The sequence below is a fragment of the Bufo bufo genome, chromosome 7 (assembly GCF_905171765.1).
Source record: "Bufo bufo chromosome 7, aBufBuf1.1, whole genome shotgun sequence".
NCBI lineage: Eukaryota > Metazoa > Chordata > Amphibia > Anura > Bufonidae > Bufo > Bufo bufo.
Genome location: NC_053395.1, coordinates 184,972,094 through 184,999,749, shown reverse-complemented (window position 1 = coordinate 184,999,749; position 27,656 = coordinate 184,972,094). Strand labels below are relative to the sequence as shown.

Here is a 27,656-nt window from a genome sequence, read left to right as displayed (position 1 = left end):
CAGCTAAAAATAGTGAAATTGTTCTTAACGTAAATTGGTCTCTACTGCCTACATTTCTCAGTTTTGAAAGAAACACCAGAGCACAATCTGGGAGCCATCTTACCATCAAGAAAATCCTCCTTTCAATAAGAACAAAATAACCAGAGAACGACACTGAAGAAAACATATTTGGACATACACCCAATTTCAGTTCACAAAAGCATCTCACAGAGGCACAGATTATTTTTGTAAAAGTGCAGTTTCATAGCTCGGCAATGAAGCACTTCTATAACATACTGAATCGGCTTACTTGAAGTATAACCCAATGGCCTTCTTTTGATGCCTTTTCCATTGCTATTTCTGCTATAACTTCCTGCCCTTGACCCAGAGAGATATTGTGAAGTTTTCCTGCGTCAATGGTAAATCCAAGTCTGTCCCCTATACAGAGTAGGCAGAAATGGCCGCCAAGATTGGGAAAGAAATGGGGGAAATGTGTTTATCAACATTACTGATGATAAAAAAATATCTGTAATATGCAAACATATAACTCAGCCAAGTCAGTACTTCATATCTTCAGACCTCAATGCAATGTAATACCAGTGAATATCTATATTTATATGCATGTCTTTTTTAGGTGAAAAGACTGTAAATCGTTTTAATTTACCTTTAGACACTCACATCTTGCTTTTAGTAATACAAATAACATACAGTTGCAAGAAAAAGTATGTGAACCCTTTGGAATTATATGGATTTCTGCACAAATTGGTCATAAAATGTGATCTGATCTACATCTAAGTCACAACAATAGACAATCACAGTCTGCTTAAACTAATAACACACAAATAATTAAATGTTACCATGTTTTTATTGAACACACCATGTAAACATTCACAGTGCAGGTGTAAAAAGTATGTGAACCCCTAGAATAATGACATCTCCAAGAGCTAATTGGAGTGAGGTGTCAGCCAACTGGAGTCCAATCAATAAGATGAGATTAGAGGTGTTGCTTACAGCTGCCCTGCCCTATAAAAAACACACACCAGTTCTGGGTTTGCTTTTCACAATAAGCATTGCCTGATGTGAATGATGCCTCGCACAAACGAGCTCTCAGAAGACCTACGATAAAAAATTTTTTTGACTTGCATAAAGCTGGAAAGGGTTATAAAAGTTTCTCCAAAAGTCTTGCTGTTCATCAGTCCACGGTAAGACAAATTGTCTATAAATGGAGAAAGTTCAGCGCTGCTGCTACTCTCCCTAGGAGTGGCTGTCCTGTAAAGATGACTGCAAGAGCACAGCGCAGACTGCTCAATGAGGTGAAGAAGAATCCTAGAGTGTCAGCTAAAGACTTACAAAAGTCTCTGGCATATGCTAACATCCCTGTTAGCGAATGTACGATACGTAAAACACTAAACAAGAATGGATTTCATGGAGGATACCACAGAGGAAGCCACTGCTGTCCACAAAAAACATTGCTGCACGTTTACAGTTTGCACAAGAGCACCTGGATGTTTCACAGCAGTACTGGCAAAATATTCTGTGGACAGATGAAACCAAAGTTGAGTTGTTTGGAAGAAACACACAATACTATGTGTGGAGAAAAAGAGTCACAGCACACCAACATCAAAACCTCATCCCAACTGTGAAGTATGGTGGTGGGGACATCATGGTTTGGGGCTGCTTTGCTGCATCAGGGCCTGGACGGATTGCTATCATCGAAGGAAAAATTCATTACCAAGTTTATCAAGACATTTTGCAGGAGAACTTAAGGCCATCTGTCCACCAGCTGAAGCTCAACAGAAGATAAGTGTTGCAACAGGACAACGACCCAAAGCATAGAAGTAAATCAACAACAGAATGGCTTAAACAGAAGAAAATACGCCTTCTGGAGTGGCCCAGTCAGAGTCCTGACCTCAACCCGATTGAGATGCTGTGGCATGACCTCAAGAAAGAGATTCACACCAGACATCCCAAGAATATTGATGAACTGAAACAGTTCTATAAAGAGGAATGGTCAAGAATTACTCCTGACCGTTGTGCACGTCTGATCTGCAACTACAGGAAACGTTTGGTTGAAGTTATTGCTGCCAAAGGAGGTTCAACCAGTTATTAAATCCAAGGGTTCACATACTTTTTCCACCTGCACTGTGAATGTTTACATGGTGTGTTCAATAAAAACATGGTAACATTTAATTCTTTGTGTGTTATTAGTTTAAGCAGACTGTGATTGTCTATTGTTGTGACTTAGATGAAGATCAGATCACATTTTATGACCAATTTGTGCAGAAATCCATATCATTCCAAAGGGTTCACATACTTTTTCTTACAACTGTATGCAGTAGAGGAGGATGTGTTTTGGCCCATCCAAAACCTCTGTCAACTGCATTTAATTAAGGCTTTTTCTGTACGTGCTATATGCATGCTATATTAATAAAAGGCACAATGAGATTCAAGATGTGAGTCCTGGGAATTTTGTATTCAAATAACACACTGCACAGACTGGTGAGGGAGGGGGTCATGTACAAACTGAGCACCCCTGTAATGTTTGTAGTTTGGAGATTCAGAACAGCTAAAAGGCCACAGGCTAAGGACCATTGGCCACTGACTATGTTCCAATGGATTAGAATCTTTTTTGATTGCTCTTTTTGAAACAGCAATTTAACAATGACTGAAAATAATTAAACAATATGTGATGTAAAAAAAAAAAACACTACTCAAGCCAAAAAATAAAAACAACCATAACCAGAACAATGACTAGGATCAGAATGCTGAATTAAAAATGGCTATTATCTGGAAAATACACATCAACATGATGTATTGCAGACACAAGCTACTCACTTATAAAACAGTGCTAACAGACATACTGCTAAAAATAATGATTTGTAGTTTACATGGGTGATATAGTGAATAGTAGGTCATTCTTTGTTTCTTTTTGCCAAAAGCGATCAAATACAATATGATGTTTATCACAACCGCCTTATAATAATTAATAAACAGATGTATAATCTGTGTCACATATCTGTGCATTTTATAAAAAACTGACATATATTATAAGGCATTGTTTGTTCCTACCCAATGTTTCTACATCTTTCAGCGGATCAACTCCTGGAGACAAGATGAAGACAATAGCAGTAGATGGGCCACTCTCCTGGAAGCATTTTGCAAAGTCTGTTTTACGTCGTTCCACATACATGGATCCAAGTTTTTCTTCAACAAAGTTTCTGAAATATTACCAATGTTATGATGAAATGTATTATACATTGTATTATGGCAGAACTCAGTTGTCCCCATTACCAGAACATAACACCTTAAATACATTAGCAAGCATTAGTTTTAAATCCTAAGAGCGCATATGACATGGAGATGGTTGCAAGCAGGGGCGTAGCTATAGGGGGTGCAGAGGTAGCAGTCGCTACCAGGCCCAGGAGCCTGAGGGGGCATAAGAAGACACCAGTATTACAGAAAGTGCATGCTGGGAGGGCTCTGTTATAGATTTTGCACAGGGGTCCAGAATCTTCAAGTTACACCTCTGGCTGAAGGGAAGGGGTTGGGTCAAGAATTTGGCATGAGGTGGCGGTGCCGTTTTAATTTTTGCCTCAGGCAATAGGAAGGCTATGTGCTCCCCTACCACAAGGCACTGAGGGAAGGGGGGCACAAGTTGAACTCATGCATCAGGACCCATGAGCCCCTGGTTGCAAGTTCAGTTGCAGTGGAGCAAGTTCCCATAATTCACTCACTGTTGGTCTGGATATAACTGGTAGTTTTTCAGTTGGATTTCTTGGGCCCATTAGAAGAAACAGGAGAGATTTATCAAGACTGGCATTCCCATACATCAGTCTTGATCCCCCTGTACTGGAGTAAGATGCATCTAATTTATTAAGAGACAGATGCCTATTAATAAATGAGGCACATCTCTGGTACTCTGTGTGCTAGAAACTCAAGTCTACTCCATCTAGGGGCTGGCGTAGACTTGAGCTTTAACTTACGCCAGTTTCTGGAATATCAAGAATCGATACACATAGGAAAAGCTCCATGACCAGAAACACTATGAGGGTACAGGAAGGCCAAGGTTATTACATGATGATTTGTGGAGGGAGGTTGCTCATCATAGCTTTCACCGATTTACATCCACTAACTCTTATCTATGTACTCCCAAAATAATTTTTTTTCTTGAAATATCTTTAGATATCTAAAGTTAGAATAGGACAGTGTTCTAGTTAAAAAAAAATCTGAACGGAAAAATATTTACAATAATTCTTATAATGTACGACAAAAGTGTATGGATGGTTTTTGTGAATATACCTGATAGCGTAGGTCATCCGGTCAGGTCTCAGTGCACGTATCATTATCATTTTCTGGAGGGAACTCTTGTTTTTCCATTCTTGAGGTAGACGTTCTCTTTCTGGGCATTCAGATTCAATCACTCTTTTCCACCGTTTTGGAGATCCCTCAATGTCTCTGTCCAGCCCTCGAAATTCATCCATGAAGCTCATTGTCTGTACACAATGTAAAGATAAACATGGGTTGGATTTTTGTGCATCTCACTTACGCAAATTCCAGTTAAAATATCTGATGGAAACTCATGTTATATATCCAATCTAAAAATCATATACACTACGCTCATAAGTTCCCTCTCTACTGGTAGCTGCAGATAGCCAGAAGTTTATCTTGAAGATACAGTATATTATGACATTGATCAGCACAAGAAGTCAAAAGTAGAATGTTCTGGTATATGGTTAATGAGAAAATCTCTTAAATGCTATTTGATATCCATAATAAAGTCCTACAGATTAAATATGCTCATGTAGCTACTGAATACATTGCACGGCTCAGTATTTAAGGGAATGTATCCCCTATATATTTTTTTAACTAATGAAAACCAGTTACAGATATGCTATACAACAGCCACATGGCCCATAAGAGACTGAAGAAGTTCATTGACTTTTCTAGAACAGTTTTCTAGACCTATTCTATGAAATGTGGAAAGATCAGTGGGTAGGGAGGGTAATGAGGTACGACATCCCCCATTATTAATGGTGGATCATGTGTTATGTATCTTTCATTGTAGTCCTGCCTGTTATGATAATGAAGGGTGATCGCTACAGAACAGGATTAGGCTTAAAGTGGAATTACATATCCCGATAGTCGATCAGATTATCAGGGACAAATGTTTCTTTGAATGCTCGCTCCCGACAATCTGCCCGACTAAAGATGCAGCCGATCACCCAGTCATCGGGTGAAACTGTCATTCGTGCAGGCAAGCAGATCATGCTGTTTAAATAGCACTCTACTGCCCCGAAACAATGCAGCTATATGAGGACGAGTGATCACAATAACGATTGCTTGTTCTCATACTGTGGAAGTAATGCATGTAAATGCAGCACTTCACCTCCACTAAACGAGAAGCTGTTTGTCATAAAGGAATGCTTCCTTCCCAATAATCGGCATATCGCCAGCCCGTGTAAATCCACCTTTAGTGGCCAGAGTGAAAACTGACAAATAGGCCTCTTTCATATGAGCGTATTTGCAATCCGTATAGCACCCGGATTTTATGCACCGGAATCCGGTGCTAATGTATTTAATAGAGCTATTCGCATGGACGTATTATTTCTGTCAGTATTTGAAATTCGCAGCATGTCCAAGTTTCCAAATACGCACATTACAGTCTATAGGAATACATCAGAAATGCAGGAAGGAAAGAATACGCATTTAATCCTAATGAAATCTTGATTTGCTAAAAAGCAATACTGATGACAATACTGATGGTATATCATCAGGATTCCATGTGTAATCCAGAGCCAGAATACTGCCAGATTACGATACGCTTGTGTGAATAAGGCCAGTTTTTGAGGCCGACAATCAAAGTGATTGGATATCTACTAATACTTTGCCTTTTTTCTGCAAGTATGGTTTCCATCCTCGAGTGGGTTCATTTAATTCTTCAAATTCTGATAATCCTGAGGTAGAAGTAATGTGCACAGTCTGGGCCCAGGTTCACACGAACCTGATCAATTACTAGGAGGTAAGGTTGCATCCAAAAAATTCACGCTGAACTTCATTGGTCCTTATGAGATTATTGAAATTATTAATGTGCCGTTCCGTCTGAAATTCCCCGTCATTCAAAATTCATAATGTGTTCCAAAAGTCTTTATTAAAAAATACATTATTCCTCTGGTTTCACAGGAACCTCCTGGTCCGGTGGAGGCAGAAGGTGAGACGGAGTATGAGGTTGGGAGAATTCTGGATTCCATTGTCCACTTGAAAGGTAATGGTCCTGAGGAGAGGTCATGGGTGTCAGCTGATGAATTCCATGCTGATCGGTTGATTAAAGGTTCTACGAGTTACACCTTGAAGTGGGGTGGGAGTACTGTCATGGTTTCCCTGGCCACTGCTGCCTCTGTACGGTAGTAGCATCCTGTTGCCAAGGGAACCAGGAGTGCAGGCTGGCCCTCGTTGACGTAGTTGGTATCGTATTTGGTCTCCTGGTTCTGACTGTTTGGCATGATTTGGGTTTCTCCTTTGCCTTTGGTGTACTTGTACTGTGTTGTACTTGTACTGGCATTTGACCCTTTTCCCATATGACTACTCTGTTTGTCCCTGTTTGTGTGTCGCCCTTCACATATTTCAGCAAAGGGACTTTCGTCCAGTTGTGGGTCACTGCTTAGGGTGCTCATGCAAGTAGGTAGGGAAAGTAGGTCTGGGCAGTTTAGGGCTACTCTATCCCTGTTTGCATGTGACGGTAGTAATTATCCTAACACTACCCATCTAAATCACTACACCCTTGCACACGCTGGACAATTAAGGTATCCGGTTCTCACTGGTAGCAACTTTAGCAAATTAATTAGAAGTCTTGACCCTTGGTAAAAGCCCCCAGACACGTGTAATATGTGCTGTACATATATTCCGGCCCTGTGTTTATCATAGGGTGTGATCTGGCATGATCAGGAGGTACTTATAAAAATATGCCAGCATATAACTCATTGTAATATTGCCATAATTTTTTGTCCTCTAAAATGGGCTTGAGGGGTAGCTTAGATTTTCTAAACAGCACCCAATTTAAGGAACTTTACCTTAATAGCGCTCCATGCTGAATTTGAAAGAAAGTCCAGTGGGCTATTATAGATATGGTCAATGTTGAAACGAAGTAAGAAGTCAAGTTCTTGAATAGAAATTTCTTTATCCATTATCAAAAGCTGAAAAAGGTAAAAATAAAAGTTTAAAATAAACGCAGTTCAGAAACTAGAATGCAAAGTTTAAAGACTGTCATAAGTTCATGTCAGAAATGACGCGCTTGTGTACATTAAAGCCAACCTCTTTTCTACTTTATTGGATCAGCTAATGCATCTGCTGAAGGGCAAGCGTAGAGTTCACGATGTCTGAGCTGTGCAGCTGTCAGCACTGATGAAATGTAAGGGTGTAATGTCTTCTCTTTGGAAAAAGCGCTGATTCTCACTGTCACAACTACTAGACATTAGATAATAGAGTTAACACAGGAGCAGATTTAGATCAGTAATATTTAAGAAAGAATGCGTGTACAATGACATTCATCATATTGAACATAAGTGGACCATTTACCAAGTGTTATATGCTTTACATTAACCTAAACTAAAATAATGCCCTCCTAATGCAAGGGGAAAATGTGCAGCTTGCCTGTAATGTGGGGGTCAGTATAGGCATAATGGCATTGTCTTACCAATAATACTTGCATTTATTATTCTTGTGCTGTGCTATTACTGAGTTTGTTATGCCCATTCTTCACATTAGCTCTGTTTTGTGATATCACGGTGTGCATTGCTCCTGCATAATAACATCATTAAGTGCAATAACCATTGTCTTCTCTGGTTTAGTATTCATATACTGTGATATAACAATGTGCACCATCCCTGTACTGTGACATCTGCCATTACTCCTAGAGGCTCTGCTCCCTCTGCAACTGTCGCGTCCTCTGCACTTTAAGGGTCCATTCACACGTCCGCAAAATGGGTCCGCATCCGTTCCGCATTTGCGGATCCGCACTTCCGCATCCGTGCTTCCGTTTCCGCAAAAAAATAGAACATGTCCTATTGTTGTCTGCAATTGCGGACAAGATTAGGCATTTTCTAATATAGTGCCGGCGATGTGCGGTCCGCAAATTGCGGAATGCACATTGCCAGTGTCCGTGTTTTGCGGATCCAAGAACACTTACAGACGTGTGAATGGACCCTAATTGACAGTGACAGGTGTGATGACGTTTACACTGCCTGGACCTTCAGAGGGTGCAGAAGTTGTAGAAAGAGCTGAGTCTCTAGGTGTAATGGCAACGCCCCCATTGCTCCTAGAGGCTCATTTGCATATATTAAAACATCATTTTTCTCAGCAATGTGGGCACATATGAACATGGGACCAACACAGATGCCTTCAGCTGCAGAGCGCACATGCAATAGGTCAGCCAGTGTCATAGGTACAAATCTGCTGGCAGATGTCCTTTAATTCATTTTGGCACATGGTTTAGATAACCCCCATAACTGTCACTATTATTCCTGTTCAGTTACTTCACTTTGGTAATTGCCCCTGTGCTGTGACATTACTCTGTGGACTGTTTCCTCCATTGGCTTACAGTTCACTGTTCACAGTGTTCTGTGTGCATTTTCAGGGACATACATATACACTGCGTGCAGAATTATTAGGCAAATGAGTATTTTGACCACATCATCCTCTTTATGCATGTTGTCTTACTCCAAGCTGTATAGGCTCGAAAGCCTACTACCAATTAAGCATATTAGGTGATGTGCATCTCTGTAATGAGAAGGGGTGTGGTCTAATGACATCAACACCCTATATTAGGTGTGCATAATTATTAGGCAACTTCCTTTCCTTTGGAAAAATGGGTCAAAAGAAGGACTTGACAGGCTCAGAAAAGTCAAAAATAGTGAGATATCTTGCAGAGGGATGCAGCACTCTTAAAATTGCAAAGCTTCTGAAGCGTGATCATCGAACAATCAAGCGTTTCATTCAAAATAGTCAACAGGGTCGCAAGAAGCGTGTGGAAAAACCAAGGGGCAAAATAACTGCCCATGAACTGAGAAAAGTCAAGCGTGCAGCTGCCAAGATGCCACTTGCCACCAGTTTGGCCATATTTCAGAGCTGCAACATCACTGGAGTGCCCAAAAGCACAAGGTGTGCAATACTCAGAGACATGGCCAAGGTAAGAAAGGCTGAAAGACGACCACCACTGAACAAGACACACAAGCTGAAACGTCAAGACTGGGCCAAGAAATATCTCAAGACTGATTTTTCTAAGGTTTTATGGACTGATGAAATAAGAGTGAGTCTTGATGGTCCAGATGGATGGGCCCGTGGCTGGATTGGTAAAGGGCAGAGAGCTCCAGTCCGACTCAGACGCCAGCAAGGTGGAGGTGGAGTACTGGTTTGGGCTGGTATCATCAAAGATGAGCTTGTGGGGCCTTTTCGGGTTGAGGATGGAGTCAAGCTCAACTCCCAGTCCTACTGCCAGTTTCTGGAAGACACCTTCTTCAAGCAGTGGTACAGGAAGAAGTCTGCATCCTTCAAGAAAAACATGATTTTCATGCAGGACAATGCTCCATCACACGCGTCCAAGTACTCCACAGCGTGGCTGGCAAGAAAGGGTATAAAAGAAGAAAATCTAATGACATGGCCTCCTTGTTCACCTGATCTGAACCCCATTGAGAACCTGTGGTCCATCATCAAATGTGAGATTTACAAGGAGGGAAAACAGTACATCTCTCTGAACAGTGTCTGGGAGGCTGTGGTTGCTGCTGCACGCAATGTTGATGGTGAACAGATCAAAACACTGACAGAATCCATGGATGGCAGGCTTTTGAGTGTCCTTGCAAAGAAAGGTGGCTATATTGGTCACTGATTTGTTTTTGTTTTGTTTTTGAATGTCAGAAATGTATATTTGTGAATGTTGAGATGTTATATTGGTTTCACTGGTAAAAATAAATAATTGAAATGGGTATATATTTGTTTTTTGTTAAGTTGCCTAATAATTATGCACAGTAATAGTCACCTGCACACACAGATATCCCCCTAAAATAGCTAAAACTAAAAACAAACTAAAAACTACTTCCAAAAATATTCAGCTTTGATATTAATGAGTTTTTTGGGTTCATTGAGAACATGGTTGTTGTTCAATAATAAAATTAATCCTCAAAAATACAACTTGCCTAATAATTCTGCACTCCCTGTATATGAAGTTGTGGTTGCAGTCAGGTTAGGAAACTGGTACCTAGGGGGCCTAACAACCCTCTGCCACATATGTGGACATGAATACTGTAAATTGCATGGCAGATTAGGAGGCAGTGTTACACATTATGCATCACGGTATGCCTCTGGTAGCGAGTTATATTAAAGGGAGTCTGTCACCGCAAATGCACACATTAAACTGTTCCTGGCACTCTGCAATTTACATGTACAGTATCCCAAACATACATTTCTTATGCATTTTTTTTTTATTCTGAGGCCCTGTAAATAGTCTTTTATTTTATATGCAAATTACTTGAAAAGAGCACAAAGGACAGTCCCATCACCCGCAGTGCCCATGTACTCCAAACTGAATGAAGCCCTGCTCCTCCACTCAGTTCCAAATCGACTCCAGCTTCTCCCTCTGGTCTCATGGTTATCAAGCCACTAGTTGAATTCCTGCGCAGGCGTACAGCTCAACTCAGCTCACTGCACTGTCTGCACGGGATTTCAACCAGTTGATTGAAATCTTGAGAAGGCTGTGACGTGAGCTGGGCTGTGTTGAGCTGTATGCCTGCACGGGAATTCAACTAGTGGCACCAGAGGGAGGGAAGGAGCAGGACTCCATTCAGTGCTGACAGAAAATATGCTGGGGGGGGGGGAGGATCCGGGCTCCATTCAATTGGGAGTGCCAGGGCACTGCTAGCAATAGGACCACCCCTTGGACTCTTTTCAAGTAATTTGCATACGAGTTAAAAATGTTTTACAGGGGCTCAGAATATCAAAGAAGGATAATAAAGGTATGTTTGGGATGCTGTACATGTCGACTGCAGGGCACCAGGAACAGTTTAATTTGTGAATTTGCATTGAATGACTCCCTTTAAAAACATTTTTGCAGATTTTGTTGCACAGTTTCTCAACTTAAGCCAAGTCCCATTTCTACACGAGCGATACAGATTGTGTCAGGATCTGTTCAGGGAAAAACGGATGGTTTTGCAAATAAGTTCAATCAGTCTTTTCTGCGATTGCATTCAGTGTGCACATTTTTTTTCTGTCTGGATTGCACGTGAGTGAAGAAAAACTGAAGAATAAGACCCAACATCTCCTAGCAACCGTCAATAAAAAATGCATAGCACCTGGATGCCTTTAGTTTTTCATGCAAGCCCCATTCACTTCTATGGAGCCAGAGCTGCGTGAAAAACATACAATATAGAACGTGCTGTGATCTTTCCTGAATGCAAAGATGATGCGTGAAAAACGCGCATGTACAGAGACTCATTGAAATGAATGGGCTAGGATTCAGCCTGGATGGCTATGCCTTTCCTACACTTATCGCAACTGGAGGGTAAACTTGCTAGTGTGTAAGAGGCCTATGACACTTAATAAATGTGGCTACATATGATCCAGAATTCTGGAGAATTTTATTAGTAAATCTGTCCCAGATAAATTGAACAAGTTTTGGATACATTCAGGCGTTTCTTGGTATTTAAAGAGGTCTTGTCAGCTCTCCACACAGCTATTATGGTAAATACTTGTGTTTCTCATTAAATAAGAGCTGATTGAATGAAAACTGGCTCCAGAAAGTGTTTATTAAGAGTCACTATAAGCCAAAATACATGTTCACTAAGTAAATAACATATGACTTTGCATCAAAGGTTAATGAGGCAACAATGGCTCCTGTCCATGTTGTTGCTATATAAATTTTAATACAAAGAAGAATGTAGGCGTTTAATTTCACACCAGTTGGAGGATATGGTTTTTGTTCTCTGTCTTGTTTGGTGCTTGACATCTGTATTTGACTTAGAAAATGATTGTAATTGGCGTTACTCTCATGTTACATTCTGATAGAACAAACCAAATGACACCAATTTTATTCAGCAGATTCAGATGTCTATTTAATATGTTCCCTAAGGTTTTATTCTGATAAAACAAATAAAGAGCCTTTGCTGGCATAAATACCGGTACATTGAAAAATCATGCCATTTAATTACGGGGAAACATATAAAAGTCATTGTTAGCTTTTCATGGATAGATCTTGTTTTACCTTACACATCAATAGGTAGAGATATAGAACTGAGCGATTTCTGTTCTGTTTCAATATTAAATAGTCGCTGTTGTTTCATACAACTTTGCATAAAATTCAACAGTACAGGAGAATATAAGAAACTTTGTAATATATCTTATTATAATATATAAATATATGCCTTGTTTTCCAGTCATCTGCTGCCACTCTTTCTAAAATAACATTCTCTCTGAAATTTGTGATAAATTCATCTTCCTAAAACTAAGATGCGGTGCCTGCTCACTGAAAGACAGATTACACCACTCCACAGAGTTCTGTGTTGGAATAGAGGCTTCCCCGTGTAACTAGGGATAATAGGTCAGCAACAATTTGTGGAAAAAAGCAATAAAAAACGAATGGGGAACCCGTGGTAACTTAGTACCACTTAGTGCTATAAAAGTAGAAAAGGTGAAAAACTTTTTTTGCATTATTTATTTACAGTTTTCTCTAATGACACCCAGAAAATAAATAATTTTAAAATAAAGCCCCATTTATTACAGAAAAAAAAGCTGAAAAATGTCTGAAGCGTTCAAGCATACATGAACCAAAAAAGCACAACTATGACTGGTTAAAAAGGGGTTTTCCAGAAAAAGTATTGATGACTTATCCTTAGGATAGGTCATAAATATCAGATCAGCAAGGGCCCGACTCCTGGCACCGCCACCGATTGGCTGTTTTTACGAGCTGCAGTGCTGGAACTACACAACTCCGTACACTGGGCAGTGGCTGTGCCTGGTAACTTCAGTGCTGCTCGCATTAACTTGAGCAGATGTGTAGTTCTGGGCCCTGATTCCTGCACAGCAGCTTCTGGTAACAACTGATTGGTGGGGTTTCCACCAATCTGATATTTACAACCTATTGTAAGGATGGGTCCTGGAAAACCCCTAGCAGGGGAAAACAGCTTGGTTATAGCCTGATCGTTGACTGATCAATATGAGATATTAATAATAAAATAATAATATAATTGTATAAACAACTTCTAGCAATATTGACAGTACTGGCAGTTCCTTATTTATTTATTTCAAATTTCACCCATATTCTTACCCCAATCAATGTACTAAAATTAGCCCCTTGTTGGAAGTCACCTCAAGTACAATTAAAACTACTGTGCACCATACCTGGAAAGCTAACTGGGCCGTGAAGGTTATTTTATCTCTTTCAAACAGTCCTCTGCTGATGTATATAAATGTGGAGTATGTCACACAGTCAATGAGGTTATTCACTCTGAATCGGACATCATCAGATGGTTCTGCTTGCTGCACAGCCTTGTGAAACACGATATTAAAAGCCTGCACATGAGAAATTAATTCAGATTATGTCAATTAACAGTGAGGACCAGAGCAAGACAACTCTTAATGGCTCTATAATTAACTCTCCAGTGACAACACAAGGCGCTTCTGATGAACAATGAAACAAAAAGAAAATAAAAGGACTGAATTTCGACACATGAGATTATCAAACCTTAAATAATATCCAAACATAATATTTTACCAAATATCTTCCATTTCTGAAGAACTATTAGTAGTCCTTACATAGTATAATAATAAGATAAACCATTTCTGTATTGTCATATTCAACAAAGCATATAAATGTGCTGTCTTATGACGATGAGGAAAGTAAAAATTTGTATTACCTGTAATTTTTCTTTCCTCGAGTCCGTAGGCAGCAGCACACTTATATGCTCTGTGCTACCTTAGGACGATGAGGAAAGAAGAATCTCTGTCACAATGACCGTAAGGCAGGTCCAGATTGGCAATCTGACCTACTGGATAGATTCCTAGTGGGCAGCTACTCTTGGTCAGAGAGTGGGCCACCCAGCTCTCCACTGTAAAATTTAAATTTAGTTTTTGCTTATGTTTGGTGCACATAATGTTCTATGCAGAGAACGGTTCCTGTGTGCTTGGGGTATGCTAGACCAGCTGTTCAGGGACAGGAATAATCCAGGTGCATGGACTCTGCTCCAGCAAGTGTAGCACAAATAAAACATAGTAAAAAATTTCCAGCTCCAACGGATATATAAAATCGCCTTCTTTTTATTGAAACAGTTACATATCACAGCAATATGAGAAATGCTGATGTGTTTCGATGGCCAAAGAAATCTTAATCATAACATGCCACTCATGTTATGTTCTGATTAAGATTGCTTTGGTGACCACAGTGTAATACTGTCAGCGATTAGTGGACACTGTCAGTGTGCAGGACACAGCCCTTTGATAAAAAGAATTGTATTTCCAGGAGGTATAACATAGAAATGGCAAAATGAAAGAAGAAATTCTCCAGGTCTTTTGTTTCATTCACATTGGGGTCTGAGCTGAAGTCTGATTGGTGGTCTGACCTGAGGTCTAATTAAAAAATTTATTTTCTTATTGTCCTCCTCTAAAACCTAGGTGCGTCTTATGGGCGGTACATCTTATAGGGTGAAATATACGGTATATGTGTGTGTGTGTATATATATATATATATATATATACAGTACAGACCAAAAGTTTGGACACACCTTCTCATTCAAAGAGTTTTCTTTATTTTCATGACTATGAAGGCATCAAAACTATGAATTAACACATGTGGAATTATATACATAACAAACAAGTGTGAAACAACTGAAAATATGTCATATTCTAGGTTCTTCAAAGTAGCTATCTTTTGCTTTGATTACTGCTTTGCACACTCTTGGCATTCTCTTGATGAGCTTCAAGAGGTAATCCCCTGAAATGGTCTTCCAACAGTCTTGAAGGAGTTCCCAGAGATGCTTAGCACTTGTTGGCCCTTTTGCCTTCACTCTGCGGTCCAGCTCACCCCAAACCATCTCGATTGGGTTCAGGTCCGGTGACTGTGGAGGCCAAGTCATCTGGCGCAGCACCCCATCACTCTCCTTCATGGTCAAATAGCCCTTACTTTCAAAGTTTTCCCAATTTTTCGGCTGACTGACTGACCTTTATTTCTTAAAGTAATGATGGCCACTCGTTTTTCTTTACTTAGCTGCTTTTTTCTTGCCATAATACAAATTCTAACAGTCTATTCAGTAGGACTATCAGCTGTGTATCCACCTGACTTCTACTCAATGCCACTGATGGTCCAAACCCCATTTATAAGGCAAGAAATCCCACTTATTAAACCTGACAGGGCACACCTGTGAAGTGAAAACCATTTCAGGGGACTACCTCTTGAAGCTCATCAAGAGAATGCCAAGAGTGTGCAAAGCAGTAATCAAAGCAAAAGGTGGCTACTTTGAAGAACCTAGAATATGACATATTTTCAATTGTTTCACACTTGTTTGTTATGTATATAATTCCACGTGTTAATTTATAGTTTTGATGCCTTCAGTGTGAATCTACAATTTTCATAGTCATGGAAATAAAGAAAACTCTTTGAATGAGAAGGTGTGTCCAAACTTTTGGTCTGTACTGTATATATATATATATTGTTTGGACTAGTGTTAGGGTTAGTGGCTTGAAAAAAAATAAATTGTAATATATATATATATATATATATATATATATATACACACCAAGGAAAAAAGGCGGCACTGGTACAAAATCAGTTGAAGTTAGGGTGCACGTCCCAAGGGGAATAGGCTTCTTACCCCAATGTGTAAATCCAGAAAAACGGGCGGCACTCCAAGAGAAGGTGAACCTTTATTCACCCAGGTGGTGCAACGTTTCGGCTCTACACTTGAGCCTTTTTCAAGGCTTGAAAAAGGCTCAAGTGTAGAGCCGAAACGTTGCACCACCTGGGTGAATAAAGGTTCACTTTCTTTTATCTCTTGGAGTGCCGCCTGTTTTTCTGGATTTATATATATATATATATATAAAAAGTTGTAGTTTGCATCATATAAAATGGCTGAGTGTATGTATACGGCAGAGGAGGCATATGCATTTATCTGTTCTGATACAGAAAGTGCAAGCGAGACAGAACAGTTTCAAATTTCGTCACTGTCCGCTAACACTAGTGATGACGAGCCACAGCAAAGTCGCAGACGAGACTCTATGCCTGGCACTAGCACCATTGACCCCGAGTGGATGCCTACAGAGTCATATACTCTGTCTGTTCCAGAATTTTAAAAAATCTTCTTATCAGAAGAACTGCTAAATTTGATGTTTGAGCGGGCCAAATTATATGCTGCTAAATTCCTCGCTGGTCACCCCACCTCATATTACGCCAAGAATGGCGTATGGTGCCCTGTTGTTGTGGCGGACATTTAAAAATTTGGGGGCCTCCTTCTAAATATGGGTCTCATAAAAAAAAACACTGAGATCTTATTGGTTATCTGATGTGTTGTACGATACCCCCATGCACAGGGAAGTAATGACAAGACAGCGATTTGAGACAATCCTGCGATTTCTTAATTTCGCTGACAACACACAGTGCAACCCATGTGTTAACCCCAGCCATGACAGGCTTTATAAAATTAGGCCTCTTATAAATTATTTCAGTTAAAATTTTTAAGAGGTCTACACCCCAGAAAAAAATATTGCCGTGGACGAGTCGCTTGTCCTTTTTAAAGGCAGGCTTCAATTTCGCAAATATTTGCCAAGGAAGAGGGCACGATTTTTTCACAAAATTTATAAGCTCTGTGAGAGCGGATCTGGCTACACCTATAAATTTAGAGTATATGAAGGCAAAAATACCCAGTTTTGCCCTCCTAAATGCCCCCTTCCCTCAATGTGGCAGGTAAAATAGTGTGGGATCTATTGCACCCTCTTTTAGATAAGGGGTGCCACTTGTACGTCGACAATTATTACAGCAGCGTACCCCTTTTCAGGTGTCTTTCAGTCTGGGGAAATAAAGGGCCTTTTCAATAGGGCCTATTGCACACGACCGTATGGCTTTTTCTCAGTGTTTTGCAGTCCGTTTTTCAGGGATCCGTTGATTCCGTTTTTTGTTTCCGTTGTGTTTCCATTTCTGTTCCGTTTTTCCGTTCCGTTTTTCCGTATGGCATATACAGTATACAGTAATTACATAGATAAAATTGGGCTGGGCATAACATTTTCAATAGATGGTTCAGCAAAAAACGAAACGGAAACGGAAGACATACGGATGCATTTCCGTATGTGTTCCGTTTTTTTGCGGACCCATTGACTTAAATGGAGCTACGGAACGTGATTTGCGGGCAATAATAGGACATGTTCTATCTTTAAACGGAACGGAAAAACGGAAATACGGAAACGGAATGCATACGGAGTACATTCCGTTTTTTTTGCGGAACCATTGAAATGAATGGTACCGTATACGGAACGCAAAAAACGGACAGTAAACAGGAAAAAAAAGCGGCCGTGTGCAGGAGGCCTAACTTGTAAAATATTGAGACAAAAAAGATGTCCTAAAAATGACATCTTTACAGCTAAGGGTTTCTAAATTATATCAAAAGCATATTGGGACAAAGTGCTCACTTTGTCCCAAAGTGTAGTGTAGTGACACCCCTTGAAAAATTCCTTGGGGGGTGTACTTTCCAATATGGGGCCACTTTTTTGGGGTTTCCACTGTGGGGTACCCAGGGTACCTTTAAATGCGACACAGTGTCTGAAAATTATTCCAGTGAAATCTGCCTTCCAAAAACCATATTGTGCTCCATCTGTTCTAAGGTCTGCCGTGCGCACATATAGCAGTCGACAACCACATATGCGGTGTTTGTGTAAACTGCAGAATCAGGGTAATAGATATTAAGTTTAGTTTGGCTGTTAACCCTTGCTGTGTTACAGGGAAAAAATTAAAATGGAAAATTTTACTCCACTTTCTTTTAATTCTTGTGGAGCACCTAAAGGGTTAACAAAGTTTGTAACATCAGTTTTGAATAACTTGATGGGTGTAGTTTCTGAAATGGGGCCATTTTTGGGTGGTTTCTACTATGTAAGGCCCACAAATTGACTTCATAACGGAACTGGTCCTTAAAAAAGTGGATTTTAGAAAAATTTTGAAAAAATTTAAGAATTGCTTCTAAAATTCTAAGCCTTCTTATGTCCTAAAAAAGTAAAATGACATTTTCAAAATGATGCCAACATAAAGTACACATATGAGAAATGTAAAGTTTTAACTATTTTGTGAGGTATCACTATCTGCCTTAAAAGCAGAGAAATTCAAATTTTTTTAATAAACAAAGGTGAAACATATTGACTTAAATTTACCACTAACATGAAGTACAATATGTCACGAGAAAAAAATCTCAGAATGGCTTGGATAAGTAAAAGCATTCCAAAGTTATTACCACATAAAGTGACACATCTCAGATTTGCAAAAATCTGTCTGGTCACGAAGGTGCAAAATGGCCTGGTCATTAAGGGGTTAAGGGACTGGTGAGGGTTGTTGTGCGACTATTTTACTGCAATATTGTACGTGAACTGGTAGGGCTTACATGTCATGGCTGCCTTTTAGCACAAGTCTGGCCCTGCCATTAGTAACCCACAACTCTTCTCTCACCGAATGGCACATGAAGTCGCCTGATAATATCATGGAGAATAGCCACAGGGAAATTAATTTTCTGCTGCTGCTCAATACCACCTGGCATGTTTAATACTTTTCAAGGAGAAGAGAACTTATGGTTGTATGGTGAAGTATAATGTAATCTAGGTCATTCTTAATCTTGATTCCAATAATAAAATAATAAAATATACGTGTGTATATATATATATATATATATATATATACAGTACAGACCAAAAGTTTGGACACACCTTCTCATTCAAAGAGTTTTCTTTATTTTCATGACTATGAAGACATCAAAACTATGAATTAACACATGTGGAATTATACACATAACAAACAAGTGTGAAACAACTGAAAATATGTCATATTCTAGGTTCTTCAAAGTAGCCACCTTTTGCTTTGATTACTGCTTTGCACACTCTTGGCATTCTCTTAATGAGCTTCAAGAGGTAGTCCCCTGAAATGGTCTTCCAACAGTCTTGAAGGAGTTCCCAGAGATGCTTAGCACTTGTTGGCCCTTTTGCCTTCACTCTGCGGTCCAGCTCACAACAAACCATCTCGATTGATTTCAGGTCCGGTGACTGTGGAGGCCAGGTCAACTGGCGCAGCACCCCATCACTCTCCTTCATGGTCAAATAGCCCTTACTTTCAAAGTTTTCCCAATTTTTCGGCTGACTGACTGACCTTCATTTCTTAAAGTAATGATGGCCACTCGTTTTTCTTTACTTAGCTGCTTTTTTCTTGCCATAATACAAATTCTAACAGTCTATTCAGTAGGACTATCAGCTGTGTATCCACCTGACTTCTCCTCAACGCAACTGATGGTCCCAACCCCATTTATAAGGCAAGAAATCCCACTTATTAAACCTGACAGGGCACACCTGTGAAGTGAAAACCATTTCAGGGGACTACCTCTTGAAGCTCATCAAGAGAATGCCAAGAGTGTGCAAAGCAGTAATCAAAGCAAAAGGTGGCTACTTTGAAGAACTTAGAATATGACATATTTTCAGTTGTTTCACACTTGTTTGTTATGTATATAATTCCACATGTGTTAATTCATAGTTTTGATGCCTTCAGTGTGAATCTACAATTTTCATAGTCATGAAAATAAAGAAAACTCTTTGAATAAGAAGGTGTGTCCAAACTTTTGGTCTGTACTGTATATATATATATACACTGAACAAAAATATAAACGCAACACTTTCGGTTTTGCTCCCATTTTGCATGAGCTGAACTCAAAGGTCTCACCATTTTCTACATACACAAAAGACCCATTACTCTCAAATATTGTTCACAGATCTGTCTAAATCTGTGTTAGTGAGCACTTCTTCTTTGCCGAGATAATCCATATATATATATATATACACACAGTGGATATAAAAAGTCTACACACCCCTGTTAAAAGGTTTCTGTGCTGTAAAAAAATGAGACAAAGATAAATCATTTCAGAACTTTTTTCACCTTTAATGTGACCTATAAACTGTACAACTCAATTGAAAAACAAACTGAAATCCTTTAGGTGGAGGGAAGAAAACAATAAAAATAAAAATAATGTGGTTGCATAAGTGTGCACACCTCTTATAACTGGGGATGTAGCTGTGTTCAGAATTAAGCAATCACATTTAAAATCATGTTAAATAGGAGCCATCATTTAAAGTGCCTCTGATTAACTCCAAATAAAGTTCAGCTGCTCTAGTTGGTCTTTCCTGAAATTTTCTTAGTCGTTTCCCACAGCAAAAGCCATGGTCCACAGAGAGCTTCCCAAGCATCAGAGGGATCTCATTGTTAAAAGGTATCAGTCAGGAGAAGGGTACAAAAGAATTTCCAAGGCATTAGATATACCATGGAACACAGTGAAGACAGTCATCATCAAGTGGAGAAAATATGGCACAACAGTGACATTACCAAGAACTGGACGTCCCTCCAAAATTGATGAAAAGACGAGAAGAAAACTGGTCTGGGAGGCTACCAAGAGGCCTACAGCAAAATTAAAGGAGCTGCAAGAATATCTGGCAAGTACTGGCTGTGTGGTACATGTGACAACAATCTTCATATGTCTGGGCTATGGGGTACAGTGGCAAGACGAAAGCCTTTTCTTACGATGAAAAACATCCAAGCCAGGTTACATTTTGAAAAAACACATCTGAAGTCTCCCAAAGGCATGTGGGAAAAGGTGTTATGGTCTGATGAAACCAAGGTTGAACTTTTTGGCCATAATTCCAAAATATATGTTTGGCGCAAAAACAACACTGCACATCACCAAAAGAACACCATACCCACAGTGAAGCATGGTGGTGGCAGCCTGAGTTAAGCTAGAGGGAATTATGAACAGTTCCAAATACCAGTCAATATTGGCACAAAACCTTCAGGCTTCTGCTAGAAAGCTGAACATGAAGAGGAACTTCATCTTTCAGCACGCCAACGACCCAAAGCATACATCCAAATCAACAAAGGAATGGCTTCACCAGAAGAAGATTACAGTTTTAGAATGGCCCAGCCAGAGCCCAGACCTGGATCTGATTGAAAATCTGTGGGGTGATCTGAAAAGAGCTGTGCACAGGAGATGCCCTCGCAATCTGACAAATTTGGATTGTTTTTGCAAAGAAGAGTGGGCAAATCTTGCCAAGTCAAAATGTGCCATGCTGATAGACTCATACCCAAAAAGACTGAGTGCTGTAATAAAATCAAAAGGTGCTTCAACAAAGTATTAGTTTAAGGGTGTGCACACTTATGCAACCATATTATTTTGTGTTTATATTTTTTCTTCCCTCTACCTAAAATATTTCAGTTTGTTTTTAAATTGAGTTCTACAGTTTATAGGTCACATTAAAGGTGGAAAATGTTCTGAAATGATTTATCTTTGTCTCATTTTTTAGTCAAATCTGTTTTTATTGATAAATAACAGTCATATTGTACATAATGGATGAGCAGACCATCAAACAGTACATGTATATTATAGCATACAAACGACCACTCCCGTTCACAATGATAATCTGGAAAATCAATGCTCCTAGGCCATAAGCCTGACAACACAAGTAGGTGAACAGGTACAGTCAATGCAAGCAGGTCTTTTCATTCCTTCATGTATGCATACATATGCTGAGGAAAACAGAAAAATAATACAACAGACGGAAATAAACACTAAAAGAAAAAGTAACAAGTAGGTCCTGCCGACTTGACTCTCTCCTATATAGACAGGTATCATCAGCTCCTAGATCAAAGGTTAATCTGAAGCTAAGAAGTTCACTCCAGTTTTCAGTTACATTGGGTTGTCTTTAGGGCAGATCTAATGGCCCAACTTTCTCTACAGTAACTCATAGGCTGTTTAAGGTGCATTCCCCCCTTTTGTAACTAACATTATCTCTTATCTTTGGTGTATTTAATCCATGGTTCCCAGGTTTGCAAGTATTTATCTCTGCTATGACAAGACCACCCCACCAGCTCCTCCATTCTACATACAGTATGTCATCCATTTTGTCATGCCACATTTTAATTGACGGTGGATCCCTATCCTTCCATTTTGTAGGAATCAATAGCTTAGCAGCCGCTATCATATGTGTGGGCAGGTTCATTCTGTTCGGTCTAAAGACGGTCGAGGGTAGCCACAATAGAACTAACTCCGGTGTAAGCCTCAAATTCGTTAAACAAATCTGGTTAATCAGTTTTTCAATATCCACCCAAAACCCCTTCAGACCTGGACAGAACCACCAGATATGCGAAAGAGATCCCCTATGTTCTCCACACCTCCAGCAGAGGTAATCCATCCCTAACCCCATTTGGAATAGCCATTCAGGAGTCCTATACCATCTGGTGAGTATTTTCAGGGAATTTTCTTGGGTCAGAATGCATTTTGAGAATCCATGTGAATGAGTTAAAACAAATCTCCTGTCACTATCATCTAATACACAGTTCAGTTCTTTCTCCCAAGCTTCAACATATGGTGGTAGGCAGCTATTCTTATCTCTCAACAATTGCGTATATATGAGTGATATACATTTCAGGGGTGTTTTGGGAAGCAATATATACGTTTCTAACCACGTAGGATCTGCTAGTGGAACAAGTCTGGATTTTTTGAACTTAGTACACGTGATTTCAAAATCTCTTTCCTGCAAAAAATCCCATTTTGTATTCTTTTCTTTACTAAGGGAGGTATAAAAACTTGTCTGGCTACCCAATTTCGCAAGATCTCCCACTAATACTTCTGGTAAGGACTTCCAAATGGGACTGGCTTCAACCCGAGCTGTGTTTAGTATTTGGGGCAACATTCTGAGTGGCATCAAAGGTTACAGCTTCCCCTCTCCCATATTGAGCGCCCCCGTCTTATTACAAGCGAGGATAGTACTCTTTGTGATAGCACTGATCAGAGTATTCTTATCTGGCTTTTTGAAAGGAAACCACAACATATAGTCTGCTGTTTCCCCCAGTAGAGCAAGTTCCAACTCCACATGTATGGGTGGGGGTGTAGGTCTAGTCAGAGCAATCCATCTCTCTAAGTGAATGGCCTGTGTGTATTGTTCTATATCCGGAAGTGAGATCCCACCCTGTTTTCGTCTCCTAGTGAGCAGCCCAAAGGGGAGTCTAGCCTTTTTGTTCGCCCAAATATATCTCCCAATCAGGAGTCTAATTTTGGACATGTAATTCGCCGGTAAGTGTAATGGAAGCGAACGAAGGGTATATAGCAGTTGAGGGAGAACATAGGCCGTGTTTACATTTTTCCTCCCTAGCCAGGACAGGAATGGTAGAGAGCCTTTTTTTTTTAAAAAGCTCTCAATCTTTTTCAGCAGAGGAGGGAAGTTCAGACTGAACAGCAATCTAGGATTGCTAGGTATGTTTATGCCTAGGTACTTAATAGAGGTTGAGGGCCATTTAAAGGGAGTCAAATCCCTAAGTTTAGATTGCTGTGTCTGTGAAAGGGATATCCCTAATGCTTCTGATTTGTCCATATTGATCTTGAAGTTGGACAATTCACCAAACTTTTGGAAGATATCCAAAACTTCTGTCATAGCTTCAACTGGGTCTGTTAGCAAAAGAAGCAAATCATTGGCAAACGCCGCCATTTTATGGGTAAATGTACCTAGATGTAATCCTTTAATCACCTGGTTTTGTCTAAATTTTAACAACAAGGTCTCTAAGGTAAGTACAAAGAGAGTAGGGGAAAGCGGGCATCCCTGGCGTGTACCATTGCGTATTGGGAAGGCGTCCGACAGAGTTCCATTTACCATGATGCGTGCTGATGGTGAGGAGTACAGAGAAAATATGGCTCCAATAAACTGTTCAGGGAAACCAAATGCTTCTAAAGCGCTGCGCATGTAAAGCCAACTGACTCTGTCGAACGCCTTCTCCGCGTCGGTACCTAGTAGCACCAATGGAGTCTTGTTCTTTTTAGCATAGGATACAGCATGGACTACCCTACTCACATTATGCCTTCCCTCTCGTCCTGGGACAAATCCCACTTGTTCCTCCCCCACAAGCCCAGGCAGAAGCTTGGAGATTCTAGCGCTTAGCAATTTAGCCCACCACTTTAGATCAGTGTTAAGCAAGGAGATTGGCCTATAGCTTCCACAGGCCTCCTGATCCTTCCCTTCCTTATGGATCACCGTTATGTGCGCTGCCTGAGCTTGTGGGGGTAGGGTCCCACCCCCTAACAGAGAGTTGCATAGACTTACAAACTGGGGAATAAGCATGTCCCTAAACTTTTTATAATACGTAATAGGCAACCCATCTGGGCCAGGACTCTTCCCCGATGGTATTGTGTCTAAAACTTTCGTCACCTCCTCTGCTGTAAAGGGTCTAAGTAGCTCCATACCATTCGCTTCTGGAATGGTAGGGATTTTAATTGAGCTCATTTGTCTCATTTTTTTACAGCACAGAAACCTGATATTTTAACAGAGTTGTGTAGACTTTTTATATCCACTGTATATATATTTATATACGGTATATACTAGCAGAAGGACCCCGCTTTGCACGAGTATATTTCATCTATTTCATTTAATGTTTGTGCATGTCGTTAAAAGACAGTATCCCCCCATAACATGACCCCTACAGCACCCCGCCCCCTTAACAGTGACCTCCACAGCACTCCACTACTTAACAGTGACTCGCCCACACTGCCCCACCTGCTTAAAATGGGACCTCCATAGCAGAACATCCCCTTAACTTTGACCTTCACAGCAGCCTGCCCCTTTAACAGTGAGTTTCACAGCACCCCAACCCCTTGACAGTGACCTCCATAGGGGTCTGCCCCATTAACAGTGACCTCTACAGCACCCCGCTCCTTAACAGTGACCTTCATAGGGGACAGTCCCCTAACTGTGACCTTCACCATTCCCTGTCCCTTTAACAGAGACCTCCACAGTGCCTGCCCCTTTAACAGTGACTGCCACAGATCCCAGCTCCTTTAACAGTGACCTCACAGTACCCTGCTGTCTTAACAGTGACCTCCACAGCAGCTGCCCCCTTAATAGTGGCCTCCACAGTCCCCTGCCCCCTAACAGTGACCTCCACAGTGCCCACCCTTTAACTGTGACCTCCACAGCGGCCTGAAAATCAAATTTCTTTTCTTACGGGGCATTATTGTCTTTAATTGAGAGTATATAAAACCCCCACAGAATTAGTGTACACTTACGCTGGGTTCACACCAGAGCGTACTGAACGTACGCTTTGTATGCGCGATATTACGGGCGTTTACAATAGCGCTGCGGAGACAAACGAACGCCCATTGTCGCGCGTTCCCGTACATAGACTTCTGGGAACGCTCGACAATGGGCTCCTGAACTTCTTGGGGCGTCGGGCGTTTTACAGCGCGATCGTACGCGCTGTAAAACGCTCAGGTGAGAACCATGCCGATAGGGAAGCATTGGTTTCTCCTTGTTGAGCGTTTTACAGCGCGTAGGAACGCGCTGTAAAACGCTCAGGTCTGAACCGGCTGTAAAGGTCATGTGAGTTACATCAGCCTCTATAACAACGTTGGCTAAACGTCGCAATCAAAATCATATTAACTCACACATAAGCTGTATTATACTAAGAACGCCCTTCGTTGCCTGTAGCAACCAATCAGCGCTCATATTAATGACCTGTAGCAAAATAGAGCTGTGATTGGTTGCTATATGCAAACTGATGAATATCCATGCTAACTGCCACAACAGCCAACAGACAATGACTCCTGTTTGGAGGTTAGGTTACTAGGCGTAATTTTTGGCAAATAATTGGAAAGCTCGGGGTGAAAATTTCCACTCAAAATGAAAAATTTTGTGATTGTAAATGCGACGGTGTGGATTCCTTTAGCGGACATACATACATACATACATACATACACTCAGCTTTATATATTAGATATTTCACCTTTAATATACTGGTTAGTACCTTAAGCGAGAACTGATACATCGGGTTGATTTTCCTCAAATCATTCATGATGAAGTACAGGAGGGAGGCTCTTGATGCCACAGGACGATAGTGCTCCCGAGCTTCATTGATCTTCACTTCATTAACTTTGGCTTCTAATACCTGAAAAAAAAACACAGATTAAAAAAGCTCCCTTGTCTTAGCCCAAAAGGAATGTTATCATTTATCCCTTAACTGCTCTGGCGCACCATGGATTTTATAATTTATCCCTTTACTGCTCTAGCCCACCAGTGATGTTTTAATTTATCCTTTTGCTACCTAAATTTGCACCCTAACACTTTCACTCTAACACTTTATCATTGTGACGAACCAGAAACCTTCTAGCTGACATGATATTTTCAAAATGAAGGTATGGTTGGATGGGTAGATAATGGGGCATAGATAACCGCTTCCTCCGTACCCCTATCAACCAAATCAAAACCAGGGCACCCACTAAAGTTTTATGTCATTATACCAATCTCATGCTGTACTTGGTGATCCTGCAATGTTATACATGTCTAGAACTCTGTCCATGTCTCCCACCATGTCAGTGCAGGTCCATTCCTTCCATGTCTGTAACAAACTTACCTGTCTGGGCACTAGCGGAGCGAACATCAGCTTCGGCGCAGCCGCGCCAGGAGAGATGCTCTGCTGAGCCACACCCCTGATGATGTGGACGCATCATTAGAAATAGGATGCAATACTCTGTGTCTCCCCACAGAGGGTGTGTGCTTGGAGAGAATAGCAGTGGGCTGATTGCTCAGCTGCTCTATTACTGTGTGCTAGTGCTTCTGACTATTGGAGCGCCGAGTCAAGGAATTATCAGGTTCTGATCCAAGGACTCAGTGCTTTACTTAAATCCCTTCTTGGCCATACACCAGTGCCAGTAATAGCCTTTGACTCACTAGCTGTTTTGCTGGTTCTTGCTCCTGTGCTTATTTGGATTGATCATGCTTCTAAACCCGACTTCTCTTCTGACCACTCTCTGTCTCTCGTTTGGTACTGCTTAGTAACCCATTCACATACTACTCTGTATTGTGTTTGTTTGTATTTGTTTGCTAGTCCTTCTCTGCATTTATATAGCATAGGGACTGTTGATCATTTGCAGTCTAGCTATCAAGGGCTTGTACTGCAAGTAGGTAGGGAAAGCAGGCTGGGTACTAGCCTTAGGGCTCAATGTTCTTGTCTGTCCCTACTTACAGTCATTACAATTTCCTTTTCTGTTATTGAACATTTTAAGTCATTTGGAAAATGGAAAAAATATAAAATTGTGTAAGAAATATATTCTTTTGTTGGCAATTTTATGGTTGAGAGCTTAGAATATATCAGGGTTTCATTTTATCCTATGGCTCCCAGAACCCCCAACAAACAGATAATATTGCCCAGGTGAAGTCATGGGCAGCCAATTATTCCAAATGAATGTTCATCCATGTCCTGCCTATGGCTTCCCCAGGAACAATTAGCTGCTTAAATCCACCAAAGCATGAGCCGCTCTTAGAGAACTGCTCTGACTATTAGCCAGGAGTGCCATGCAGGGAATGCCCTGCTATTACATCCATTTTCTCTGATTTGGCATGGGGATAGGACATGGATTGTCTTCATATGACAACTCTTT

The 27,656-nt window shown here is 40.5% G+C and overlaps 1 protein-coding gene across 1 annotated transcript in view; it reads right to left on the bottom strand.

Moving 5' to 3' along the window:
* The window catches only part of LOC121008813 (dynein heavy chain 11, axonemal-like), a 489,011-nt gene that overhangs the window by 84,358 nt on the left and 376,997 nt on the right, over nt 1–27,656 (bottom strand). Inside the window, exons 68-73 of the mRNA XM_040441508.1 lie at nt 26,024–26,164; nt 13,360–13,530; nt 7,047–7,169; nt 4,279–4,472; nt 3,049–3,197; nt 290–417 (exon numbers count right to left, since the gene is read on the bottom strand). Of these exons, the coding sequence (XP_040297442.1) occupies nt 290–417; nt 3,049–3,197; nt 4,279–4,472; nt 7,047–7,169; nt 13,360–13,530; nt 26,024–26,164 (906 nt within the window). The remainder of the gene's footprint in view (nt 1–289; nt 418–3,048; nt 3,198–4,278; nt 4,473–7,046; nt 7,170–13,359; nt 13,531–26,023; nt 26,165–27,656) is intronic.